Source organism: Oncorhynchus mykiss, chromosome 6 (genome assembly GCF_013265735.2).
Source record: "Oncorhynchus mykiss isolate Arlee chromosome 6, USDA_OmykA_1.1, whole genome shotgun sequence".
Classification (NCBI taxonomy): domain Eukaryota; kingdom Metazoa; phylum Chordata; class Actinopteri; order Salmoniformes; family Salmonidae; genus Oncorhynchus; species Oncorhynchus mykiss.
This window is the reverse complement of record NC_048570.1, coordinates 38,864,582-38,892,496: the sequence shown is the minus strand read 5'-3', so window position 1 is coordinate 38,892,496 and position 27,915 is coordinate 38,864,582. Positions and strand designations below refer to the sequence as shown.

Genomic DNA, 27,915 nt, shown 5'->3' with positions numbered 1-27,915 from the left:
TTACATACAGTACATCATAATCACTTTGTAAATTAACTATGCCAATGACCAAGCTTCAAAGAGCTTAGGGCCAGTCTGAAATCTGATTAGCATGGTCAAGAACACCTGAGGAGGTGGGGAGTTGCCCAGGTAACCAAACATGAAAGCAAAGCCACTTCTGACCCCCAACAAGGTTGTTATACAGTAGTTACAATTCTGGACCTAGACCGCCATTGATGATGTAAGATCCAATCTATGCCAAACACACCTCAATCTTACCCTGTTCTATACATTTTTTTTATTGAAAGAAGCAATTCATTTGTAAAATACATGTACATATTTCAAATATGACTTTTTTTTTTCTTTAAATGCCTATTTTTCATTTCTTACAAATGTATTTAGCTTTTCAGAGTAATGGTACACAAAGTCCAAATAAAGTAAGAACTTCCTTCATAGAATATCACAAAGACCTGCCAGAGCGGGGGAGGAGGGGGATGTTTAATCATATTTTAAAAACCTAAAATTCAAAAAAGTTCTATGACAGGAGGAATGTCTAGATTGTTCAATTTGGGCTACTATTTGATATGATTAAATAATAATAATAATAATAATAGCTCAATAAAAATATACTGTTTTACAACAACAAAAAGCTAATAAAATATGTCTCTACTCTTCAAGTGATACTTGAAACATCTGGTTGAGATGAGCACACACTTACTGGTAAATACTGGTCACTTGGCAAGAGCATTGACAACCGCTGGAAAGTTCTCACAGACAGTTGTTATTGGCTGACTTTCCTACCTGTCAGCACTTTTTACATTTCGGTTAAAAACTACAGGCAACTATGGGATTTAATAGCCACATGTTATTCATTGACAAGAAATATCAGATTGGATATTGGATGTCAAAAGCAGTACCGGATACTGTAGATACCTGAATATAAATGTGCACATGTACATTGCCTAAAAAAGTGGACAAATAAATAAATAGGACAGATGATTAAACATGCTGAGGACAAAAAAGTGTTACATTGTATATAAGAACATAAAATACAAATCTATTGAAATAAGATCTTTCGGCCAGGTAGAGTGAGCTCAGGGACAATGAATTGAGTATTACTGTACTGTAGCTAATGTATGTAAAGTGTCACTGTGTTTTCTTAACAATAGCCAATAAGAAAAGGTACCAATTTGACAGCACGCGTAGAGACATTTCAAGCTGAGGTGTGAGGTTACGAATCACTCTTGTTACATTGTGTACCCACCCACTGGCATCAGCCTGCCGTCTGCATTGTGCTAGCTAGCTGAACTGACGTCAGCAGGTCAGAATCAGGGCCGTGGCGATGTCTTTGTTGAGCTCCTTGTAGGCTGTGAACAACAACATCTCTAACTGAACTGAGAGAGGCAATTTCACTTCTGAAAAGAGGTGACATGGAGTATTGAACATGACGTCTCTCTAGCGCCTGGTCATTTAGGGAGAGTTGAATAAACAATAGAAACTAGAGCTAGATAGACAATAGAAAACAACGGGGGAAGGAAAGGCATCAACAGATTAATGTCTGTATCATCAACACAAAATACTGTCATAAACAACAACACAAATTAAAACAAAAAGTAGAAATATTAGATGAATTTAAGGAAAGAACATTGAAATAAGGTGAGATATGCCGCTAAACAAAATGATGCCCAACTGCTATCCCCCTAGGTAAAATATTCAACTGCACACAAAGTGTGTGAACTGGTTAAGTAAAGCCTTCCAGCTCCCAAAGAGACCCTCTCTTCAAGAAGACACATATAGTATTTTCCATTCATCAATCCACCAGTCTTAAATTTGAAAGTTGTGGATCCACCCACAGACACATCTGTAGGTGCAGTGTAGGTAGGCACAGGCATAGAGGTCAGCCCCTATAGAGAGGTCATCCTGAGGATCTCTGTCCCCTGGCCCTGTGCAGTTGTCTATTGTTGTGTCCCAAATGGCACCCTATTCTCTAAAGGGCACCTGGTCAAAAGTAGTACACTATACAAGGAACAGAGTGCCATTTGGGATTCAGCCCATGTATAAGTACAGAACTTCCTCCAGATGGATGGGTGGGCGGGGGGCGTCGGCCAGACCAGGCCAGCCCAGGCTGCTCACCCAGTGGTCTGCTCTGAGTTAGGGGGCGGGTTAGGGGGCGGCTCAAGAGTCTCAGCGATCTCCCCCAGTTCATCCAGCAACTCTATGAATGCCGGTCTCCTGAAGGACTCCATCTGAAAACACAGAGGAAACATAAGGATCAGTACTGGGCCTTGTCTGGGGTTTAAAACAAAATCAGAGCCTGTATACACAAACCGTCTCAGAGTAGGAGTGCTGATCTAGGATCAGTCTATAAGATAAATGAGATATTTTGGACAGGAAAGACCTGATCCTAGATCAGCACTCCTACTGCTTTGTGAATATGGGATGGGTCCTGATATACTATTTCTGACATATGAAGTCTGTCTGGCATCCGACCAGAGACAAAGAGATTTTGGCTTCCCATTTAAGTTTACACATAGCTAGGGCTCTATACTGGTCATCAGGCTGTCAGCAGCCATGTAACGTTTACTACAGTAAAGTTATGGTACCTAATTCTGTATCTACTACAGCAAAGTATACTGTATCTGTAAGCAGCCATGAACTGTGCTGTAAAGTATACTGCACTGTGTCTACTCACCAGACAGCAGCTGGTTGCCAGCTCCAACACGCGCTGAGGACACCCGCTCGCCAGCTCCCTAAACGCACTCACATCCAGGCCGTAGTCCTGTCAAACACACACATGCACAGCAGACATTACACATGGTGCATACGGCAGAGCTTCCACACAGGGTACACGGCAGACAACCTGGATCTATGTCTAGTCGTACTCTATGTCTCCTGCAGCTCTCTATTCAGTATGTGTGTTTGTGTGAGTGTATATCAAAATGAACAAAGCTTTTTCACTGACGGTCGTACATAAGGTGAATACAGAGTTGAGCTTTACCTGGGTTCTTGGTAGAATCTCCGGGTCTGCAGGGATCCTTGCCAGTATTTCACAGAGTACAATCCCAAAGGAGAATACGTCCACCTGATGACAACACAGGACCACATACCAATCATCTAACCAACAATGAGCTGTGTTCAAACAATGAGAAAATGAAGAAAAAACTAATCTTTCCATTAGCCTCCAAAGAGTGTTCTTAACCACATCTTATCCAATGAAGGGTCTTGGTGGCATGCATACCTTCCGGTCGTAGGGTTCCCCGCGAAGCATCTCCGGGGCCATCCAGAAGGCAGATCCCACCAGGGAGAGCTTCCTCTCTGGGTCTTTAACCGGCAGCTCCACCACCTCTCTGGCCAGGCCAAAGTCTGTGACCAGGGCCTCCCTGCCCCGCGCTGTCACACGGATCAGACAGTTCTGCAGAGACAGACATGAGAAATCATATGTTAGTATACAGTGCCTTCGGAAAGTATTCAGACCCCTTGACTTGTTCCACATTCTGTTATGTCATTCTGTGGAGATGGGAGAACCTTCCAGAAGGACAACCATCTCTGCATCACTCCCCGAATCAGGCCTTTATGTTAGAGTGGACAGACGGAAGCCACTCCTCAGTAAAAGGCTCATGACAGCCCGCTAGGAGTTTGCCAAAAGACCCTTAAAAACTCTCAGACCATGATAAACAGGATTCTCTGGTCTGTTGAAACCAACATTGAACTCTTTGAGCTGAATGCCAAGCGTCACTTCTGGAGGAAACCTGGCACCAACCCTACGGTGAAGCATGGTGGTGGCAGCATCATGCTGTGGGGATGTTTTTCAGCGGCAGGGACTGTGAGACTAGTAAGAATCGAGGGAAAGATGAACGGAGCAAAGTACAGAGATCCTTGATGAAAACTTGCTCCAGTGCGCTCAGGACCTCAGACTGGGGCGAAGGTTCACCTTCCAACAGGACAACGACCCTAAGCATACAGCCAAGCCAATGCAGGAGTGGCTTCGGGACAAGTTTCTAAATGTCCTTCAGTTGCCCAGCCAGAGCCTGGACTTGAACCCGACCAAACATCTCTGGAGAGACCTGGAAATAGCTGTGCAGCAACCTGACACAGCTTGAGAGGTTCTACATAGAAGAATGTGAAAAACTTCCCAAATACAGGTGTGCCAAGCTTGTAGCGTCATACCCAAGATGATTCGATGCTGTAATCATTGCCAAAGGTGATTCAACAAAGTACTGAGTAAAGGGTCTGAATACTTATGTAAATGTGATATTTCTGTTCATTTTTTTCATTTTTATTAGCATACATTACAAAAAAAATGTTTTTGCATTGTCATTATGGGTTATTGTATGTAGATTGATGAGGGAAAAAAACGATTTAATACATTTTAGAATAAGGCTGATGCACTTGGATAGGAACCAGGTGATATGGTCATAATAGACAACAATAGAGGTCTTTGTCCACTCTCTAATCATAAAACATTATAGAAAAGGGCTCAGTGCCATTATCCTTACAAGGGAAGAGTGCACAATGTATTGAAAACGAGGGTGCCAATAGGTTTGATCCCTATCTTTCTGAGCGATAAAAATATGACTTGTTGTCAAACAAAAATATCATTCTCTGAGCAATTGTATTAGTATAAAACAATATATATATATATATATATATATATATATATATATATTTTTTTTTTTTTGGAGTATACAATATAGCTCAGTATTTTTTATTATTTATTTTATAGTCTTTTTTGCTCATCTTTATTAAGGGTGCCAATCATTTTGGAGGTTACTTTATGCCATTAAGCAGACACTTTTATCCAAGGTGACTTACAGTAGTCTACATACATTTTCATATGGGTGGCCCGGTGGGAATTGAACACCCAACCCTGGCAATGCCACACTGGACCACAGTATCCACATCAATATACCAATAACATGTATCAATATATACTATATAGAAAATGATTATCCCCAATACACAACACTATGCCAAGACATTTCAACATGACATGGCTAGATCCAGCCGAATAAACAACATATTTAGGAGATTTCATTCAGCCCCTTTTTTCCACTACAGTAGTCCTGCCACCATTAAGCATTTCTGTTATGACATCTGCTTGCCAGCAGAGGGTAGTGTAGCACTGTTATAGTACGATCACAGCAATAAGCAAGTTATTGAATAAAGCAAATGTGTCTGAATATACAGACAACTCAATGGAACATTCTCTGCCTTGGAATCTCACACATGATCCTCAACCTGATGCGTTCAACATTACACTTGTCTGTAGGCCTACTTGATGCTTTAGATACCCGAGCAAATCAAATCAGGCGTTTTGAGAGCTGAGAAAACGTGATGACAGACATGTCATGGAACAACTCTTAATTCTCTCCATAGTATAGGCAGATAACTGTATGTGCCCCATAGGGCTCTGGTCTAGGAAATAGGGTGTCGTTTGGGACGACGCCATTATGATACCCCAGACCAGACAGCCAGACCAGACACTCTTAAAGAGCCTGACTCAATGGAATCTGCACTCATCACCTCCCCGCCATGCTAAATGATTCAGTTCTGACCTGGGTTCTGCTGGTGAGCTACAGAGGTGATAATCCACCTGCTTTGGCATCTATGCTTACAGAGAACAAAGCCCAACTGTGTGTTCGGTGGTGATTACCATAGCAGAATAGTGTGGAGAGAGTGCATGGGAATGACTGAGGCCTGAGAGACAGGCAGGCAGACAGGCAGGCAGGCAGGCAGGCAGGCAGGCAGCCAGAGGTAGAGAGAGAGTCAGGAAGAGAGGCATGTAGGCAACAAGCATGCAGGCAGACATGCAAGCAGACAGACTGGCAGAAAGACAGGGAGACAGGCAGGCAGGCAAGCAGACAGACAGAAATATGGGCAGGCAGACAGGGAGAGGGCAGGGCAGAAAGGCAGACAGGCCGAGAGACAGTCAGGCAGGCACAGCGGTTAGGGTGTAGAAAGGCAGACAGACAGACAGGCAGGCGGAGAGAGAGTCAAGTCGGCAATCAGAAGGCAGGTAGACAGGCAAGCAGACAGACAGGCAGGCAGACGGTGGTGTGGAGCAGAGACAGCACAAGAGAGACAGACAAGCAGAAAGGCAGGCAGACAGGGGTGTGGAGCAGAGCAGGAACTGCTGATGAGGGAAAGCAGGCGGAGGGAGGGAGTGAGGGGAGGGCCCTGTTGGCTGACGACTCCTAAGCATCTGGATCCCATTATAGAGGGAGCCACAGGCCCTCTCTCCCGCTCCAGCGTTTCCATTCAGTAGCCTGTTATTATCTGGAGATCGCTCCAAGCACCAGACCTGACCGCTAAATTTAGCATGGTCCCTCACCCGAGAGAAAGGAAAAGATCTAGAATGGAGTTTGAGGGAAAATAAAAAAGGTCTGTGCCACTGGAACTCCGAGGAATTGGCATGAACTGCAACCAAGGCTGTGTCCCAAATGATACCCCTATTCCATATACAGTGCATTCCTTTTGACCAGAGCCCTATGATCCCAGTAGTGTACTATAGTGGATAGGGTGCCATTTGACCTTCAGAGCTAACTCTGGATTCCAGTTACTCTTGTAAAGCTCACTAAAATGATCTATGTTTGCAATTCCATCCACCATGCCTTTCCTTACCCTGGTCATTTTACACTGTAATGACTGCTTCTACAGGAGAGATGTCAGAAGCCCTGCGCTGTGCAGCCAAACCTCATGTCTCTAACTGAAGCAGTGATTGGTTTAACCTAACATTACCTCTTCAGAAAATACACTGTACATGTCTTATTGGACATAGTGAATGACCCTGCATGTCTGGCTTGGATCCTTTGTTATTTATAAGCATGGAAGTCTCTTCTTACACGATTGAAAGAGATTGCACATGAGAAGATGCCTCGTCTTGTCTATAGGCTTCTGTCATACATCCTTACAGTGAGTGTGAGAGAGAGTGTGTGTGTGTGTAATGGGCCTCTACTATTGATTCACTGCTCACTGATCCTACTTTCCCAGACTAAGCGAGACTGGCTGGCTGGATGTGTGTGTGTGCAGAGTTGGGTAGGTTACTTTCTAAATGTAATCTGTTAGGGTTACTAATTACCTGTCCAAAATTGTAAACAGTAACGTACATTTTGGATTGCCCAAATTTAGTAAAGTAATCTGATTACTTTCCCCTTAAGAGGCACCAGAAGAAGACAAAAAAGACCCATCAAACGCATTTGGTATTTCATCATAGTGGTCTCTGGCTGTATTGAATGTCATTGAGAAAACAGAAAGATGTCATAATGTATTTGTTTCTCTCGCAAACATCCTTTCTGAATTTAAAAGTAATCCATTAAGTAATCATTTCGTTTTTCAAAAGTACCTGTAATTGGCTATTTTTGTGTGTGCTGGTAATGTAACTGATTACAGTTACAAGTGTTTAGTAATCAAATTACATGTAACAGATTACATGTAATCAATTGCTCCCCAACCCTGTGTGTGTGTGTGCATTCATGTGTGTGTACGTGTCTGTGTGTGTGTGTACAATAACACCGCTCAGAGTGGGAAGACATTAGCATGACAATGGACTGTGCTTGTTGCTTGGCTCCTCTGCATAACATAACTGACCTGCACTTCTGTGGAACCTGGCAACCGGGAGAGAGAGTCAAACGATCTTTCTACGCTGCTGTCTTCTCCACATGGGACAGAGTTATCCTCAGCTTCAGTCTGACTACTGAATGAGCCTCAATTCAACCTTATTCTGCATTGTCCACAACAGAAAAAAACCAATTTATTTAACATTTATTTATTCAGGAGATCAGGAGACCTCTTTTACAATCGAGACCAGCCAGTGGGATCACTACATTATGCCACAGCACTGATGTTGCAAACGTTTGACGTAAGAGTAGGGGTTTTCCTGATGTCAAAGAGAGTAGTCAGTGACTGTAGCCAGGCCAAAAGTAGCGTACTATATAGGGCATAGGATGCCAATTCAGTGACAGCTAGTGTGTGAGATGACATCTCCTACTGTTTTTCCTGAGTGTGGACCTTCCTACTGTTCCTGTTCATAAATGGTTACCTTTTGGTCGATGCACCACAAATACGACAATAATCTACATTTAGATGGGCGTGTAGTTTTCCTTTTTCAGTGACGTCCCTGGTCTACTGTACCTTGGAGTTGGGGGCCCCAGTCTACTGTACCTTGGAGTTGAGGTCCCTGATCTACTGTTCCTTGGAGTTGAGGAACCTGGTCTACTGTACCTTGGATTTGAGGTCCTTGGTTTACTGTACCTTGGAGTTGAAGACCCCGGTCTGCTGTACCTTGGAGTTGAGGTCCATGGTCTACTGTACCTTGGAATGAGGTCCCTGGTCTACTGTACCTTGGAATGAGGTCCCTAGTCTACTGTACCTTGAAGTTGCGGTCCCTAGTCTACTGTACCTTGCAGTTGAGGTTCCTAGTCTACGGTACCTTGAAGTTGAGGTCCCTAGTCTACTGTACCTTGGAGTTGAGGTCCCTGTGATAGATGTTCTTGTAGTGCAGGTAGATCATTCCCCTGGTGATGTCACAGGCCAGGTCCACCTTCTCCCTCCAGCACAGAGGCACATCCTTCCTGGCTAACAGCTCTTCCAGACAGCCCCCACTCACATACTGCAACAGATAAACAACGCATCAGCCCCAACTAACAAACTGAGAACAGACCAAGAGACCAATCAGCCTCACTTACTAAAACAGACCTGGGAATGAGGTTTAAGTTAAAAGGAAAGGAACACTGCCACAACCTTACTCTCCAACCAATGTGCATGAGTAGCAAACTGAAGTGGGGAGGAAATTCTTGGAAGTTGATAAAACTGCTTCATTATTGAAAAACCAACATGTTTTGGCTGCTGCAGGCCATCTTTTCCCAGATGAAGGGGCTCACTCACACAGACACACAACCCAACCTTATACACACAACATGACCAAAAGTATGTCACCTGCTCGTCGAACATCTCATTCCAAAATCATGGGCATTAGTATGGAGTCGGTGCTCCATTTGCTACTCCTCCACTCTTCTGGGAAGACTTTCAACTAGATGTTGGAACATTGCTGCGGGGACTTGTTTCCATTCAGCCACAAGAGCATTAGTGAGGTCAGGCACTGATGTTTGGCGATTAGGCCTGGCTCGCAGTTGGAGTTCCAATTCATCCCAAAGGTTTTGATGGGGTTAAGGTCAGGGCTCTGTGTAGGCCAGTCAATGTCTTCCACAACGATCTCAACAAACCATTTCTGTACGAACCTTGCCTTGTGCACAGGGGCATTGTCATGCTGAAACAGGAATGGGCCTTCCCCAAACTGTTGCCACAAAGTTGGAAGCACAGAATCATCTAGAACGTCATAGTATGCTAGCCCGAACCATGGAAAACAGCCCCAGACCATTATTCCTCCTCCACCAAACTTTACCGTTGGCACTATGCATTCGGGCAGGTAGTGTTCTCCTGGTATCCGCCAAACCCAAATTCGTCTGTCAGACTGCCAGATGGTGAAGCATGATTATTCACTCCAGAGAACACATTTCGCGGCTGAGCCGTTGTTGCTCCTATATGTTTCCACTTCACAATAACAGCACTTATTGTTGGCAGCTCTAGCAGGGCAGAGATTTGACAAACTAACTTTTTGGAAAGGTGTCATCCTATGACGCTGCCACGTTGAAAGTCACTGAGCTCTTCAGTAAGTCCATTCTACTGCCGATATTTATCTATGGAGATTACATGGCCGTGTGCCCATTTCAGGGGGTGTCCATATACTTTTGCATAACAAATAAAATTGTATTTGTCACATACACATGGTTAGCAGATGTTAATGCGAGTGTAGCGAAATGCTTGTGCTTCTAGTTCCGACAGTGCAGCAATATCTAACAAGTTATCTAACAATTCCCCAACAACTACCTAATACATACAAATCTAAAGGGGTGAATGAGAATAAGTACAAGTAAGTATATGGATGAGCGATGGCTGAGCGGCATAGGCAAGGTGCAATAGATGGTATAAAATACAGTATATACATGTGATTTGAGTAATGTAAGATATGTAAACATTATTAAAGTGGCATTATTTAGAGTGCATTGTGTAACGTGACTAGTGATCCATTTATTAAAGTGGCCAGTGATTGGGTCTCAATGTAGGCAGCAGCCTCTCTGAGTTAGTGATTGCTGTTTAGCAGGCTGATGGCCTTGAGATAGAAGCTGTTTTTCATTCTCTCGGTCCCAGCTTTGATGCACCTGTAGTGACCTCGCCTTCTGGATGGTAGCGGTGTGAACAGGCAGTGGCTCGGGTGGTTTTTGTCCTTGATTATCTTTTTGGCCTTCCTGTGACATCGGGTGCTGTAGGTGTCATGGAGGGCAGGCAGTTTGCCCCCGGAGAAGCGCTGTGCAGACAGCACCACGCTCTGGAGAGCCTTGCGGTCGAGGGCAGTGTAGTTGCCGTACCAGGCTGTGATACAGCCCGACAGAATGCTCTCAATTGTGCATCTGTAAAAGTTTGTCAGGGTTTTGGGTGACAAGCCAAATTTTTGTTGCGCCTTCTTCACCACACTGTCTGTGTGAGTGGACCATTTCAGTTTGTTTGTGATGTCTATGCCGAGGAACTTAAAACTTTCCACCTTCTCCGCTGCTGTCCCTTCGATGTGGTTGTCCATGATCATCTCCTTTGTTTTGTTGACGTTGAATGAGAGGTTGTTTTCCTAATTGTGTGCATATGTACAGTACATGACTCAGAAAAAACATTAGCATGGCTCCTCACTTATCTCACTGGAGTGTGAACATGTCATGAATCCAAGTTGGAGAAAGTAACAATCACCTCTAATATGGGGTAGAGCTTATCTTCTTTCACACAGATCCCCAGATACCTAGAACGAATGGCAAAAACAGAATTATAATGGGGAAACATAATGAAATTCAGAATATAAACTACCGGTTAAGAGTCACTTAGGGTCACTTAGAAATGTCTATGTTTTTGAAACAAAAGCTCATTCTTTTGTCCATTGAAATAACATCAAATTGATCATACAGTGTAGACATTGTTAATGTTGTAAATGACTATTGTAGCTGGAAACGGCTGATTTTTAATTTTAATATCTACATAGGCATACAGAGGCCCATTATCAGCAACCATCACTCCAGTGTTCCAATGGCACGTTGTGCTATCTAATCCAAGTTTATCATTTTAAAAGGCTAATTGATCAATAGAAAACCCTTTTGCAATTATGTTAGCACAGCTGAAAACTGTGGTGCTGATTAAAGAAGCAATAAAACTGCCCTTCTTTAGATTAGTTGAGTATCTGGAGCATCAGCATTTGTGGGTTCGATTACAGGCTCAAAATGTCCAGAAACAAAGAACTTTCTTCTGAAACTTGTCAGTCTATTCTAGTTCTGAGAAGTGAAGGCTATTCCATGCGAGAAATTGCCAAGAAACTGAAGATCTTGTACAACGCTGTGTACTACTCCCTTCACAGAACAATGCAAACTGGCACTAACCAAAATAGAAAGATGAGTGGGAGGCCCCGGTGCACAACTGAGCAAGAAGACAAGTACATTAGAGTGTCTAGTTTGAGAAACAGACGCCTCACAAGTCCTCAACAGGCAGCTTCATTAAATAGTACCAGCAAAACACCAGTCTCAATGTCAACAGTGAAGAGGCAACTCTGGGATGCTGACCTTCTAGGCAGCATCTCTTGTGGACAGACAAAATGTCGAGAAACTCACCTGGGCTGCCGAGATTAACAACCTAAAAACACCATCCTTCACTGAAAGGTTATTACTAATTACATGAACAGGTCAGTCTCCATTTTATTATATTGCTCTGACATCGGAGCCTGAGAACATTGCCTTCCTCAAACACAGTGAATTTGTCCCAAATGGCACCATATGGGCCCTGGTAAAAAAAAAGGGCACTTTGTGGGTAATAGGGTCCATTTGGGATTCAACCACCGTGTCTGAGGAAGGCCATGTTTTCACATCCTTGTTTGAGTAGTGCCCACTCACAGAGGGATGGATGGCCTGTCTGTGCCAGGTACATATTGTACTGGACTCGCTTTTATCACGGCTCTCTATGCTCTGACATCAGCAGATAAACTGTGCTGTTTGATTCCCGCTGATACTGTGACCTTGCAAAAGGGCTAATAAGATTGCTTTGACAAACACTATGCCTTCACACCTTATGTAACCACTTCATAGGGGTAGAATGGGCCTACGTGACTATCAAAAACTATGCCAATCATTATCATATTTCCCAGCATGCTCTATTGTAGGTTTATTTTTTGAATTGTTTGTTTCAATATGTGTGTTTTTGCATGCACATTGATTGATTGATTGATCTTACGCTACACAAAGATAAATAACGTATATTTTTCTAAACTAATCCAATCTGTTAGTAGTTGGACCTGTTAAAGAGATGGTTGTTCTCTTTTAGATGGTGTAGGTAGTCTCATTTATCAATTTTTCCTACCTTGGCAGTCATTCTAAATACATGTTGTTGGTGATTTAAAACTTCAAATTCTGGGATATCCTAACTCTGCCTGTATTCCAATAGGAATTACATATCACTTTACAAGACAACATAATGTGGCTTGCCCGATGTGGCCTGTACACCAAAAGTTTCAGACCACTGTTAGGGTAAACAAAAAAATTTACTTGAAAGGCACACTGGGAAAAAGCCTTTACCACCCTACAGCGTTAAAACAATACCCTCAAAAACGTTTTAGACGTAAATACACCCTACAGTGTTAAAACAACACTCAATTTTTGCCATTTAAAAGGAACAAACGGCTTTGTCACAGTGGTGGTACCCTAAACAAGCAGATTTGTACTTTTTCCAAAGGTACGCTTTTGTGCCTGTACTAACTACCTTGTTCCCTAAGGTACACTATTGGCACTTTTAAGGTACGAACTGCAAAGGTACAATTATGTACCGATAACTTAAGGTACTACAGTGACAAGCGTGTGTGCCCCTTTAAAGAACACATTTCTGAGAGTGTACAGCATAATATAAATCAAATCAAATTGTATTTGTCACATACACATGTTTTAGCAGATGTTATTGCGGGTGTAGCAAAACGCTTGTGTATATAAATATGTAAATACAGTATAAAGATAATACAATATAACACAGTATAATACCCTATATTTTGGACTCGAATACAGGAACAGTATGCCATGATTCTGTGGTGCACTTAATAATATCCACCTGATACTATGCCTTCACAGCTTATCTAACCACTTCAGAGGGGTAATTTAACTAATTTAACTATTATATTCCTGTTCCATTGACTGCACCACATAGAAGACAAACGCATACATTCCCTGCTTTCCAATTGTTATCAATAAGGACATGTACCAAAATGTATAAGTGATCATCACGAAAAAGGTGGGAGTAACTGACTAATACCTGACTATGTTGGGATGGGAGAGTTTCTGCAGTAGACTAATCTCACGCACGATGCTATCCTGGTCCACGTCGTTCTTATATATCTTCACCACCATCACCTTACGGGTCGTACTGTGAGTCACCTTAGAGAAACAGACAAGGGTTTACAGTTTAAAGGGCCAATGCAGCCGTTTTTATCTCAATATCAAAATCATTCTGGGCAACAATTAAGGACCTGACTGTGATTGTTATCAATTAAAATAAACACAAAAGGCTAATAAGATTGCTTGGACAAACACTATGCCTTCACACCTTATGGAACCACTTCATAGGGGTAGAATGGGCCTACGTGACTATCAAAAACTATGCCAATCATTATCATATTTCCCAGCATGCTCTATTGTAGGTTGATTTTTAGAATTGTTTGTTTCAATATGTGTGTTTTTTTATGCACATTGATTGATTGATTGATCTTACGCTACACAAAGATAAATAACATATATTTTTCAATTAAGGACCTTACTGTGATTCTTATCAAATAAAGTAAACAAAAATAGCATCTCAGCAAAGAGCAATTTCACAAGCAAGAATTTTGCCAGAACTGTCTGGGAGTGGTCTGAGTGGGGAGGGAAAAAACAGAACATTTGCTGTTATTGCCAGAGGTTTGGAACTCTTTTTCTTATTGGTCTATTATTAACTAATTTACCGCATGGTGATGTCATCATGGATGGCCAGAACTCCAACCCACCAAAGAAGGCTGAAATTTCAGGCGATCTTTTCAAATAGCTCTTAATCTGAAAGAGCATTATCATAATTTCCACAATGTCACAGTACTATATGTATAAAACACAGGAGATCCAGTTTTTTGACTGCCCTGGGCCTTTAACCACTAAAAGACCTGCTCAAGACCTAGTCATGTAAAAACAAAAAAACAGTTAGGTGTCTGAAAGGAGCTGTTTTTGCAGGTAAATTCATTATGACCTCCATTAATTGACAGTGCCCTCATTTTAATTCTGAACAGCCCCCAGCCCCCACAGTGACCTCTGATGTATTACCTCACCATCTCACTGGCACTGCTCAATTATATTAATATTTTAATGTGATTAAATCATCACATAACATAAAACAGATTAATGGCCAGTATTATCTCTCTCTACTCAGAACATCCAGTGTTCAACTCTAGTAGACTAATAATCATCATCCCATCTGTCTTTCTCCCCAGGCCCATTCCACTTCTAAATCTAAATGCATGTCATGTTACTCCTCATTGGCTCTACTTCTCTCTACAGAGTACAGATTGGGGAAGTTGTGTTTTTTTATTTTATTTTAACCCCTTTTTCTCCCCAATTTCGTGGTATCCAATTGTTGTAGTAGCTACTATCTTGTCTCATCGCTACAACTCCCGTACTGGCTCGGGAGAGACGAAGGTTGAAAGTCATGCGTCCTCCGATACACAACCCAACCAAGCCGCACTGCTTCTTAACACAGCGCGCATCCAACCCGGAAGCCAGCCGCACCAATGTGTCGGAGGAAACACCGTGCACCTGGCAACCTTGGTTAGCGCGCACTGCGCCCGGCCCGCCACAGGAGTCGCTGGTGCGCGATGAGACAAGGACATCCCTACCGACCAATCACTCCCTAACCCGGACGACGCTAGGCCAATTGTGCGTCGCCCCACGGACCTCCCAGTCGCGGCCGGTTACGACAGAGCCTGGGCGCGAACCCAGGGACTCTGATGGCACAGCTGGCGCTGCAGTACAGCGCCCTTAACCACTGCGCCACCCGGGAGGCCCCTGGGGAAGTTATGTTAGCTGAAACACAGTGGGGTACCATTGCTCAGGCATCCATGATGGAGTGTAAGCTAATTGTGTAATGGCAACTACTGTATGTCCCAATTAGATCCAACCCACAGGATGCTTTGTCCTAATGCATCCCAAATGGCACCCATAGGGCTCTGTTCTAAAGTAGTGCACTATATAGGTAATAGCGTGCTATTTGGGATGCATGTGACGTTCAATACAGATGGCTAGGGAGGGACCAGGTACCTTGTAGACTTTGGAAAAGAAGCCGCTCCCGATGAGCTCGGCGGTGAAGTTCTCCCAGAACTCTAGCTTGCGGACGGCGGTGCGGAGCTTCTGCCAGCGGTCCACATGGTAGTATTTGTCAGAGGATTCGCCGTAGAGCGTGGGGCTGGTGGGCTCCGAGGACACGTCCACGTCACAGTCACACATCCTGGAGTGGGGAGTAATGTCTGCTATGGTACACAAACACACACGAACATGAAGATGCAAGCACGCATGCACACACAAACACATGCACACGCATGCACACACAAACACATACACGCACACACACGCATGCACACACAAACATGCACACACACACACACACACGCATGCACACAAACACATATACGCACACACACACACACAAATGTTAGCCACACCCCTCACCTCTGTGACAGATTACATTGAAAGAAGGGCTGTCCTTAAACAAAGAGTCTGCAAAACCCCCAAATAACCCCATGCAGAAATAAAGTACAGCGGATGAAAGACAGAGCAGATTAGAACACAATAATTCAATCACACACTCGTTAACTAGATGGGAGGGAAAGTGCCTACCCTTCGTGCCTACCCTTCATGCCTCCCCTTTATGGAGTGAAACAAAGAGACAATAATGGTTCCTTAAAATAGAGAGGAGCAGGCCTGGTCAGTGCAGGTGAGAGACTGTCCAGTGTAGCCTTCTCTAGTCAAGTGACTTGTTTTCCATCTTGGCTTATCATAAAAAGGAAGATGGAGAGGGGTTCTATTTATTTTAATGAGATGATATGAGTGGGACATGTAGCCCACACACAGGATGAGAGGGAGACATTTGGCAAATAAAATGTGCTATTTTGATGTATCTGAAGATGTATCTTTTATTCATTTGTAACCCGTTGTTTCCTCATAAGATTATGTTCCTCGATTGCATTATTTATAAATGTCAGTGTGTGATTCCATCTTTAAGGTTTTTAGGCCTTCTTTCACCAAGCCCTTATCAGACAAACACAAATTATTGGAATCGCCTGTCACAGGAAACTGTCGCTGAGAAGAGAACCTCTAACAGGAAGCTTGTGCAGCAAATCAAACCACACTGTCATTGTTTTTATAGCAGTAGGATAGGCACCTATGATGTGTGGCACAGGCATGTGGTTTACAACATACATAACTGTCCACCCCTTACAACTGTAATGAATACGATGGAGACAGAGTGCTGGTTCCAAGCGCAGGGCGCAACAGGTGTTCATTAGCAAGGGACCACAGGAAGAGGCAGGTAACTGGGTCCAGGGACAGGCAGAAGGTCATACACAGGGACTCCAAAAAGGTAACAGTACAGGCAGGGAAAAGGCTAATAACGTAGTAAGGGAGATCAGGCAAGGGGTTTGACGACAGGAAATCTGATAGGCAAAAGTACAGGCAGGGAATAGGCAAGGTGTCGTTACTGAGGATTGCCAAAAACTACGGTACACAGCATAGTTAAGGGCAGTGGGAGTTTGTTTTCCAGAAAAACAAACCCAGTCCTGACAATGACACCAGTGAACAGCACAGACTGACATGCTGACACAAGTGTGAATCAAAGCTAGCCCACGCACTCTTTTCAGCTCAACTGCACCGCCTTAACCCAACTGGCTGTCAGAGAAAACACTTATAGTGCAGCCTTATGTCACTCACTGACAACCCATGGTATATCATAAAGACACCCTCCTCAATCACAGTTACTTTCACAGACACAGACATCCAGACTCTCATCCACCTCCCGTACGGCACCCTAGTCCCTATATCGTGCATTACTTTTGACCAGAGCCCTAATGTGGTGCACTATGTAGGGGATAGGATGCCATTTAGAACACAGTTTTGCATGAATACATGTTGGTAGATTAATCAGGCCATTGTGACAGGCCTCCTTAGTGTCACGTCGGTCTAAAAGGGTTGGGAGACAGGCGCAGGAATATATTTTTTTTATTGACCCAAATTACAGCGCGCCGTGTAAAGGCACAGGACCAAACAAACACGTATACAAAACACAGGGTTGAAACACAAACAAACAAAAAAGCGAGGAGTACCTCGAAGAAACACACAAGTGCACAATGACACCACACGGGACGAGACCCGCAATCATCGACACAATACAAGCAGCAGAGAAGCCAAAACAACACAGCACAGGTACTCACGAAACTAACAGACATTAGAACAAAAATCGACAGCCTAATAGTGAACCAAAGGGCACATTTATACAATTACTAATCAATGGGAATGGGGACCAGGTGTGAGTAATGACACAGCTCCGGAGGGATCCATGACACTTAGCATCAGTTTGCTTGCACTTCACGTTAATTGAGAGTGAATCTCGGTGTGCAAACAACAAATCTCTGTCTCTAAACGGAATTTCATAATGTTTGGATTCAATTTGTGTTTACAAATCAGTTTTTTTTTGGTTGGTCTATTTTTAGCTTTTTCTTAAAAAGTGCTTTTTTACTGAGCCAAGAGTTGCAAAAAAGGAAGACACTTGTTAGTGGGTGTCCTAAATAGCTCCCTATTCACTATATTCTACTTTCAGGGCCTTCGTCAAAGCGATCTCCTGTGGAAAGGCCTGTTATCACACGAAACGAGTTTGACCTTTGACTAAGTGTCCGACCGCAGAGACCTTTATGAGAAACACCACCAGTGGGACCGCCCTACTGACGTCCCACCTTACAGATAAGGAATGTGAGTTATGAGACTTTAACAGTGAGATCAGTCCACACCAGGGTGAGGCTGTCCCTCAGGGGAACGACTCTCTTTCTGAGGAAGTTCTCGCAGATCTGACTGCTTTCTCAGTTCAGGGCAGAGAGAGCGGGACAGTGTTTCTAGTGAATACGCTGTGTGATAAATGTGGCCATCGAGAGAGAAATAGAGCCAGAGGCATCTGAACGAAACCCTTCAGCGAAGCCATTTCCGGACTGAGAGTAAATCACGTCAACGGGTGATGTCTGAAGGGATTACGCCGCCTTCACACAGACGTGCAACCGACATGAGTTTCACGACAGAGATTCTGATACGATCCCTGACACTTTCGAGCTGCAACCTTTCACACACAAAGAAAGGGGCTCTGCCACAGGAGCCCTGTGCTTCCTGTGTACGTCTGAAGTTCTGTGATCAACACAGAAACAGCATGGAAGGATCATGTTGTGTGTCTCTACAGCTGATCAATAGGTCTGAAACATACAGCCCCCAGCCAGACCACACATACCTGTGGCGCTGACTGTGCTCAGTATCAACCATAAGTCACCGCACATAGGTGGAACATGCCAAAGCCACTGTCCTTTTGCATTTAAAATGTATGTGTTGTGCCATACATGGCGGTCTGTCTAAGGTTGTCTCTACGTTTGGGTTCCTGTTGAGCCTGTAGCTAATGGCCCGAGAGTCCAAACCAAGGCATAACTCAAAATGAAATGATTTCTAGAGAAATACAGAGCGAGAGAGAAAGAAAGAAAGAAAGAAGAGAACTGAGAAATGTATACTTTCATTGAGAACATTTCTGCCATGAATAAAGTAGGTAATTGCATCAGTGTTGCAGCTCCTCTGTATCTTACACAATATATTTCCTCAGAAAAATCCCATCGTATTTTCTTGTTATATCATTGTGTGGTCATGTGGGTGGGACCTCTAGTATCTCACATTAACCCGCTATTGGACTAGATCTCAGTACCAGCAGCCTAGAGCAAAGACCAGAGATTTGCCTGGAAATCTTAACTACCAGTCAATCACATTTATTTGAGATAGCCCCTTTTTACATCAGCAGTTTTCACAAACTGACATAGGCCTATTGACATCCATTTCCTCTGTAAACAAAAAAATACAATGTTAATTAACTGTGGAACAATGTGTGTACACTGTACACGGTGCTTACTTAGCTATAATCCCCTGAAACTCAAACTAATTCCCAGTGCCTAATCAAATGTACTAGCATTATGAAAATAAATAATCAAATAAAAAGTTGTGACGCAGAACTGGGTTCCGTCTCAAATGGCATCCTATTCACTATGTAGTGCACTACTTTTTGACTTAGGGTCCATAGGCGTCTGGTCAAAAGTAGTGCACTTTTTAGGGGAAAGGGTGTCATTTGGGAAGCACACGAGGTGTAAGTGGCTGACTGAATCAGATAGGCTGCCCTATAGTGCACCCAAGTCATCAAATGAGTCCATAAGTATTCAATAATGTACTGGGATGAGGTGTTTCATTTAACCAATCAAACCACATCCCGACAGGTCAAAAAGATGGAGGCGTTACTTTCTTGAATCAAAGCATGGGACCAATCATTTCTGGATCGATTGCTTACTGTACGTGTTTTGCTCACGAATTGAGAGCTCCTAATCAACAAACGCAGAGTTTCATAACACTAAGACAAAGATAGTCTGTCTTCCACCATCTTTCCATGAGGCAAGAGCTTGTTAGATTCAACAAATGATGGTCACATGAAAGACAAATTGTGAATTTAGCACAGTATCTGTTGCAAGAATAGAGCATATCAATAATGTCAGACAGTGTCCATAAATATGTGAAGATACAGTACCCCTGGAAGATACAGTAAAACAGGGTTCTATATAAAGAAGTAGCTAGACCGTAATGCTGTGCAGTACACGCATTTGCCATTAATGGCCATGCAGCGAGAGCATCAGAAAAGGGCCATGCTTCCCTTTTGAATCCATTGAATTATTTGGAGGGCATTCTCAGCTCTGCCTCAAGTGTCTCTTCACCTCCATTGTTAGGCAGTAACTCTATCCATTTAGGCCTTTCTCAGGCTGTCACAGACTCTGCACTGGTTCACCGCCTCAATGGGAGGCATGGTAGCAGGTACCCAGGGTTTAATTATTAAGAAGCTGCAGTAGAATACCTACCTGGCACAAACAGCCTAACTCTAACCTATATATTCCACGTATTAGGCTACTCCCAATGAACACTATCCAGTCCAATCAAAACTATATAAGCGCGTACACACTGAGTGTACAAAACATTAAGAACACCTTCCTAATATAGAGTTGCATCCCTCCTTTGTTCCTCAGAACAGCCTCAATTTTTTGGGCAAGCTACAAGGTGTCAAAAGTGTTCCACCTGGATACTGGCCCATGTTGACTCCAGTGCTTCCCACAGTTGTCAAATTGTCTGGATGTCCTTTGGGTGGTGGAACGTTCTTGATATAAATGGGAAACTGTTGAGCGTGGAAAAACCCAGCAGCATTGCAGTTCTTGACACAAACCGGTGCGCCTGGCAACTACTACCGTACCCCGTTCAAAGGCACTTACATCTTTTGTCTTGCCCATTCACCCTCTGAATGGTACGCTTACACAGTCCATGTCTCAAGTGTCCCAAGGCTTAAAAATCCTTCTTTAACCTGTCTCCCCCCTTCATCTACCCTGATGGAAGTGGATTTAACAAGTGACATCAATAAGGGATCGTAGCTTTCACCTGGATTCACCCGGTCATTCTATGTCATGGAAAGAGCAGGTGTTCTTAATGTTTTGTACTCTCAGTGCAACTTTGCTTAGATGCTATAGGATAAAAAAATATATATTACAATTGAATTACATATACAGTATAGGCAGAGAAGAAATCGTATAAAAGGCACCCTTACTTTGAGAATGAAGCCTTGTTTACAAATGATACTGATGCAGACTGTGCAGGCCCACAACACACTGTAGTTGTTAACAGTTGTGGAAACGCTGGCTTTGCTCATCATGGATCAATTGTGCACTAAATGCTTTCCGGTAGCATAATGACTTTTGAGAACAACACAGCATTGTGGGACGGGAGGGAGTAGGATGATGTACAGTATGGGAGGTCACACAAAATGTCAGCAGGACACAATGTAGCTCTGTCCCTCTCCAACTTGTGTATGTCCTAAACGGCACTCTATTCCCTAATAGTGCACTACTTTTGACCAGGTCATTCATAGGGCTCTGGTCAAAAGTAGTGCGCTATATAGGGAACAGAGTGCCATTTCAGACACAGCTTTGTCCTGTCTCCCAACCGTGCAGTGGTCAAACAACCAACTGGATCTAGGGTTTGTTTAGGAATTGACATTTTGTGGGGGAGGAAGTATTAGGAACGTTGGGAGGGTAAAGAACAGCCTTGGACAGTCTTGGACGGGAGACGCTTATAGGAAGGAACAACATCATTTGCAAGTCCTCTCTGAGGTGAGGGAAGAGTGGCGTGTCAGTGGGAATAAATGAAAAAACCTCATAGAAATAGTTTTGGGTGTTTAAATACACCACCTGATACATCATTAAAAAGACATACATAATATAGTGCACAAGTAGTGTTGCCTTTTGGGATGACAACAGACGTACAGAAAGGTACGTTATCCCCATGCATCCTTCCCTATGTAACATACACTGTGACATCTGTGCGTGAGCTTAAGGCTAAGAAGTTAAAAGGGCAGAACATACACGTGGGTAAGTCAGTCTGCCTACTTGCCCAGTAATATGGAAATCCTGGTTCAGAGGAGGACAGACTAAAAAGCCTCAACCCCTCTGATTACATCATCATAAACAACAACAAACCCAGAGAGAGGAGAGGGATTTATGCCAGCCCCTCCCTCCTCTGAGTCCCCTCTCCTGACTCCTCCGCCTCTCTATTTCTCTCTCCCTCCCCTCCCCTTGCCATCCCCTCCCCTCTGCTCCAAAGTACTAACCCCCATCACAGACAGGCTTCACGGGAACCAGACCATTTGTTTCTACGCTGGTCAGATGGCAAACAGAAACAGAAAAAGGCCCTGCACAGTCTCCATGGCTTCTGTGAAAAAGTATGAAAAATGTACGCAATTAGTACTGTAAGTCACTCTGGATAAGAGCGTCTGCTAGATTACTAAAATGCCAAATGTTCTGTAAACATCCACTTAACAACCACTTTAACAGAAAATGACAATTTCCAGCAAGTCTTCAGGGCACGTATTCATAAAGAGTCTCAGGGTCAGAGTGCTCTGGTCAAGGATCAAGTTAGCATTTTTAATTACCGGTATAATGACTGGACAAGGGGACCTGATCCTAAATCAGCACTTCTACTCTGGTATGGCCCCAAAGGCTATTTTAGATGCTCGAGTCTCTAACGTGCCAGTACATCACTCTTGTCACATTTATTCACTTGAGGCCTCATTTATAATAATGTTCTTAGATTTATACTTGAACTTAGTCGTGAGATCATTTCCACGTCAAAGTAAGGTTTTTATAAATAACTACCTATACGTGGCTTTCTGCGTAAGTCATACATAAGATCAAAATTGATGGAGTCTGTTTAGAGAATGAGTCTCTGATCTCCAGGAGGATAGATGTATACAAGTAACAGGGTAACAGGACACTTTCCTGACTCAACACCTCTGAAAAAGGTTAGGATATGCAGAGGAAAGGAGTTTCTATATTAGGACAATGCACCCTACTCCTTATGGGCTCTGGTTAAAAGTAGTGCACTAGGGAATAGGGTTCCATTTGAGACACACATTAGTCACACAATATGAGAGACTCAATGTCTAAACAAGGACACAGGGTGAGAAACTGAAGCTCCATGCACATGCGCTATAATCATAAACGCTGCGAAGCAGGCACAATATTTGATTTAACTGATCATTTAGGATATAAAACAGTTATGTCTAAACCTTCGTTTACACCCTGTGCTAACATGTGAGTTTCGTGATCTGAGCAATATGATCCAATCACTATTTGATCAAGGTTTGTCGAGTCTACACATTGCATTAAAATGTGTCTCATCCGTCCACTGTGTCCACATTGTGACCAGATCAACTGGTGCCTCTCTGCAAATGATTTGAAAGATATTCTTTCGAAATAATATGAATGTATTCATTTTGAGACAATTACTGATGCCATGAGTCAATGGTGCTACCTGTCAATGATTTTAGAGGCCGGTATAATGATGATTTAAATAGTCTGACCCTCCAGATCTGTTTACACTTGGTTGATATCCAGGCACAATGCATGCTGACTACCTCTGGAGCTGGTGTGGAAGATCTGATCACAATCAGATCACAATGTGTATTTTAATTGTCTACACCTGTCTAAAAAATGTGGCACAATCAGAATGTGGACAAGATCAGGACAAAGGGTACATGTTAGCACCAGGTATAAACAGGGCTTAAAGGGTAATATGTCTAAGGAAGTATCAATCAGACTCATAGGCATATGATTAGGAGTAAAAACAGGCTTTAGGATACAAATTCAAAGCACTACTTCTGCAAAGCTGTGAAACGTTCCTATATTAGACATAGTTGTCATGGGAGAATCATAGGATATGACGGCAGGGGATTTCCATTGCAAGGGAAAATAGAAGGGCTAAGAAAAAAATGGTAGTTTTTACAGTACTTACTCCATTGATTTAATAAGCTATTCATATGCATCTTGAGGATGGGTGAAAATGCACTGGCTGTCAGTCAGTACAATACCCAAGCCAGCTGGGCAGAAGCTATAGTCCTTATCCAGAAGCTGGGGGGAAACCACATACATGCAACAATGAGCACACACAGACCCAGGACTGTTACTGTACAGTGACAAACATTAGGCTTTTCTTTCGTGCAGGCAACATTTAGAGGCAGACATAAACATGAATTCTATAGGCAACCTGTTTCATTCACTTATTTTGACATTTTTAAGTAATTAACTATTTAAAGCTAAAGTCTAGGTATGTTATTTTTATGAAATACATCAAATATTGAAACACAATGGCATTGCACATCTCACTATTAATATCCTCACTATGATGCGGTTGTAATGTAAGGTTCCTATTTTCATTTCCATGTCCAAATCATCCTAAAGTATCAAAACATGACTGTGTAACTCAATGAATTTACGTATAGATGATTTAGATATGATTTGGAAAATGCTAATTTAGGTACCATTGATTGCATTAATATCTTTCTAAACAAGTGTATCATTTATCTTTAGGCTCCCTAATGGTATGTAAACGGTGCTTTCAGTATTCACTCCCTTTAACTTTTTTCACATGTTGTTATGTTACAAGGTAGGATTAAAATAGATTTCTTAGCTCTATTCCATTTCTTTTTATCCTTAAAAACTCCCTAGTCCTTAACGATGACAAGCATGCCCATAACATGATGCAGCCACCACCATGCTTGAAAATGTGAAGAGTGGTACTCAGTGATGTGTTGTGTTGGATTTGCTGCAAATACAACACTTTGTATTCAGGAAAAAAATACATTCTTTCACATTTTTTGCCTTATTGCAAACATGATGTTTTGGAATATTTTATCCTCTCCGGAAACTGAGTTAGGAAGGGTGCCTGTATCTTTATAGTGACTGGGTGTATTGATACACAATCCAAAGTTTCATTAATAACTGCACCATTTTATAAATGTATTTAACATTTATTTAACTAGGCAAGTCAGTTTAAGAACAAATTATTATTTACAATGACGGCCTAGGAACAGTGGGTTAACTGCATTGTTCAGGGGGAGAACAACAGATGTTTACCTTGTCAGCTCTGGGATTCGATCGAGCAACCTTTTGGTTACTGGCCCAATGCTCTTACCACTAGGCTACCTGCCGACCCCCACCATGCTCAAAGGGATATTCAATGTATGCTTTTTATTTTTAACCATCTACCAATAGGTGTCCTTCTTTGAGAACTATTGTAAAATCTCCCTGGTCTTCGTGGTTGAATATGTGCTTGAATGTACTGCTCGACAGAGCAGATAATTGTATGTGTAAGGTACAGAGATAGGGTAATCATCTAAAAATCATGTTCTACTAAGCCAACATATGGAATTGTTTTAAAATGGTCATACCATGGATCATTTAACTATTTGATTTGGAATTTTAGGACCCCTTTAGATATATAACAAAAATATTCACTAATTATTTGATAAAATATTGAATTTGGCCTTTCCTACTGTAGCCCATAAAAATAGATTGAATAACACATTCCTAAACGGCAAAAAAATACAGTCCAAAAAAATAAATCATGAGGAATAAAGTTTTGCAGTGTCTGTCCTACATCTATGAGATATATGAAAGCTTAGGGAATGTTTTTCGGGTGACACATATTTAACCCCTTATTTTGTTGGCACAAAACTACCTCCATATTTCCATTAATTTGGAAATATGAGTCCCGTGACATTTGTAGGGGTCATAGAGCAAAATGGAGTACACCATCGTGTTCGCGAGAGTCTCATCTTTCCATAGGGTGGCCAAACTGTTCGGATGCTACAGACGTTTTCCTGAGAAGACCAATTTCTGAGATGTCTCCTTGTCTGACAAACAGTTCTGTAGCTCTGACACTTTCCACCGCAGTGGAAAATGTGGTGGATTGAGGCGCAAGCCATGCAAATGTATAGATTTTGATGGGGACTTTTGATATTATGTTCATTATATTGACGCACAGGACCGTCTATAGACTCTTAAATAACCACTACTATTGTATACCGAGTGAGTGCATGCAACCTACTATGTGACTTGTTAAGCACACTCCTGAACTTATTTAGGCTTGCCATAACAAAAGGGTTGAATAGTTTATTGACTGATTACATTTCAGCTTTTCTAAAAACATAATTCCACTTTCACATTATGGGAGTATTGTGTGTAGATCAGTGACACAACAACTCAATTCAGGCTTTAACACAACAAAATGTGGAGTGTATAGATCTGACTTCATTAGCTTATATACTTTATATATATATAACCTTTTCTAAATGACAAAATACTAGATACATTTACCTTAAAATCGTTTTGTTGGAGTGACTTAAACGATGACATTTTTAGTTGAGTTAGAGTTGTGGCAGTCAGGGGAAAGTGTTAGGAAAGATTGGTGACATAAGGTGGGTTTCTATGAGAATTATAGGGGGGTTACCCAGAGGGCTGGTTGCCCCAAACTACCCTATCTAATAAAATATTACAATTAAAATCAGGATTACAAAAGCAAAGTACAGCAGGCTATATGACAAATCTTAAAAAATGAGATTAGATTTTTGAATAGGAGCCAGCCATTTGCCCAGTCATCATCGAGGTTATTTTCTATGCCTTAGTGGTATGCAGCCTAATCTTCAAGTATTCAATCAATGAATGATTAGTTGTTTTAAGAAAATCAAGGGCAACTTTAGGCTACAACTCCAACCTTTGATACATCTATTTACGACATACACATACTTAATCTGTATAAATTCTAGTCTACTTACATGGTTATAACAGTCCACTTCGTTTATAAAGGCAAGTAATGTGATCTCCCAGAAATGTCTTGATTTTATTCTACACAGGATATACTATATTGGGCACCGAATTCTGGGCGCGCTTCACTGTTTCCGTGTTGGGTGTGCGGCTCTTCAGTCTCCAACCAACGCACTCGCGTCATGCAAGGTTCACAGTCTGAAAGCGGTATGGCGACGGGGGGTGAAACAAACTCGATGAAATACATGTTTGATGGTTTGTCTTAGGATCCAACTTCCATTACGTCGGTTGATATGGCTCAACTCAGTCTCCACCCACTCTACAATAAGAGGCGTGAAACTACATTATGAAATCAGTTACAATATAATGTTGTATTTTTTTTACTTCTGTGGCCAATTCAGATTTAGGAAATGTATGCCTTTCCTGTGCAGCCTTTCCTATGTACTTCTCAGTAGTTGGTATTCAGACTTATAGTAGGCTACGGTATGCAGCTGCATATTGGGCTTTGCAGCGTGGTTCCCTTTTGCGCGCTGAATACATTTTGTTCAACCACTGAAAACCCACCCACTTGCTAGCCAACAAATGTTCACATGGAGATTTCATTCAATAGGGGTTTCAGAACATTTACTGTATCTAAAGCTATCCCTTTAAATTTGGTGTACCTTTAATTAGAATTTTCTTGACGCACTAAATTACACTACATATACAAAAGTATGTGGACGCCCCTTCAAATTACAGAATTTGGCTATTTCAGCCAGACCCGTTGCTGACAGGTGTATAAAATCGAGCACACAGCCATGCAATCTTCAAAGACAAACATTGGCAGATGAATGGCTTTACTGAAGAGCTCAGTGACTTTCAACGTGGCACTGTCATAGGATGCCACCTTTCCAACAAGTCAGTTCGTCAAATTTCTGTCATGCTAGAGTTTCCCCGGTCAACTGTATGTGCTGTTAATGTGAAGTGGAAACATCTAGGAGCAACAATGGCTCAGCCTCGAAGTGGTAGGCCACACAAGCTCACAGAATGGGACCACCGAGTGCTGAAGCGCGTAGCATGTAAAAATCGACTGTCCTAGGTTCGAACACTAACTACCGAGTTCCAAACTGCCTCTGGAAGCGATGTTAGCCCAAGTACTGTTCGTTGGGAGCTTAATGAAATGGGATTCCATGGCCGAACAGCGGCACACAAGCCTTAGGTCACCATGTGCAATGCCAAGCGGCTAGAGTAGTGTAAAGCTCGTCATCATTGAACTCTGGAGCAGTGGAAGTGCGTTCTCTGGAGTGATGAATCAAGCTTCACAATCTAGCAGTCCAACGGACAAATCTGGGATTGGAAGACACCAGGAGAACACTACCTGCCCGAATGCATAGTGA

At 42.5% G+C, this 27,915-nt stretch overlaps 1 protein-coding gene across 3 annotated transcripts; it reads right to left on the bottom strand.

Moving 5' to 3' along the window:
* Window positions 1-265: 265 nt before the first annotated feature.
* zgc:162952 (PKc_LIMK_like_unk domain-containing protein) lies at window positions 266-26,903 on the bottom strand. 3 transcript variants are annotated; one of them, XM_021606418.2, is made up of 10 exons: window positions 26,551-26,903; window positions 23,730-23,845; window positions 15,384-15,589; window positions 13,360-13,481; window positions 10,774-10,822; window positions 8,438-8,587; window positions 3,218-3,391; window positions 2,978-3,061; window positions 2,672-2,758; window positions 266-2,225 (listed from the first exon to the last, which is right to left on the bottom strand). In XM_021606418.2, exons 2-10 carry the CDS (start codon window positions 23,758-23,760, stop codon window positions 2,109-2,111), a joined length of 1,020 nt encoding a protein of 339 aa, XP_021462093.2. In that variant the 5' UTR covers window positions 23,761-23,845; window positions 26,551-26,903; the 3' UTR covers window positions 266-2,108. The 3 variants fall into 3 exon arrangements, with proteins under 3 accessions (XP_021462093.2, XP_021462090.2, XP_021462094.2); XM_021606415.2 differs by having other exon boundaries at window positions 15,384-15,592; window positions 26,551-26,898; XM_021606419.2 differs by lacking the exon at window positions 23,730-23,845 and having other exon boundaries at window positions 15,384-15,592; window positions 26,551-26,901.
* Window positions 26,904-27,915: the final 1,012 nt, after the last annotated feature.

Bases quoted from the DNA above. Each gene is read 5' to 3' on its own strand.
- zgc:162952 (XM_021606415.2), bottom strand. From the start codon at position 23,760: ATGCATATGAATAGCTTATTAAATCAATGGA. The intron at 13,482-15,383 runs GTACCTGGTCCC...TGTTTCTCTAAG, and splicing joins TCTTTTCCAAAGTCTACAAG to GTGACTCACAGTACGACCCG. The intron at 3,392-8,437 runs GTACAGTAGACT...CTGTCTCTGCAG, and splicing joins ACAGGGACCTCAACTCCAAG to AACTGTCTGATCCGTGTGAC.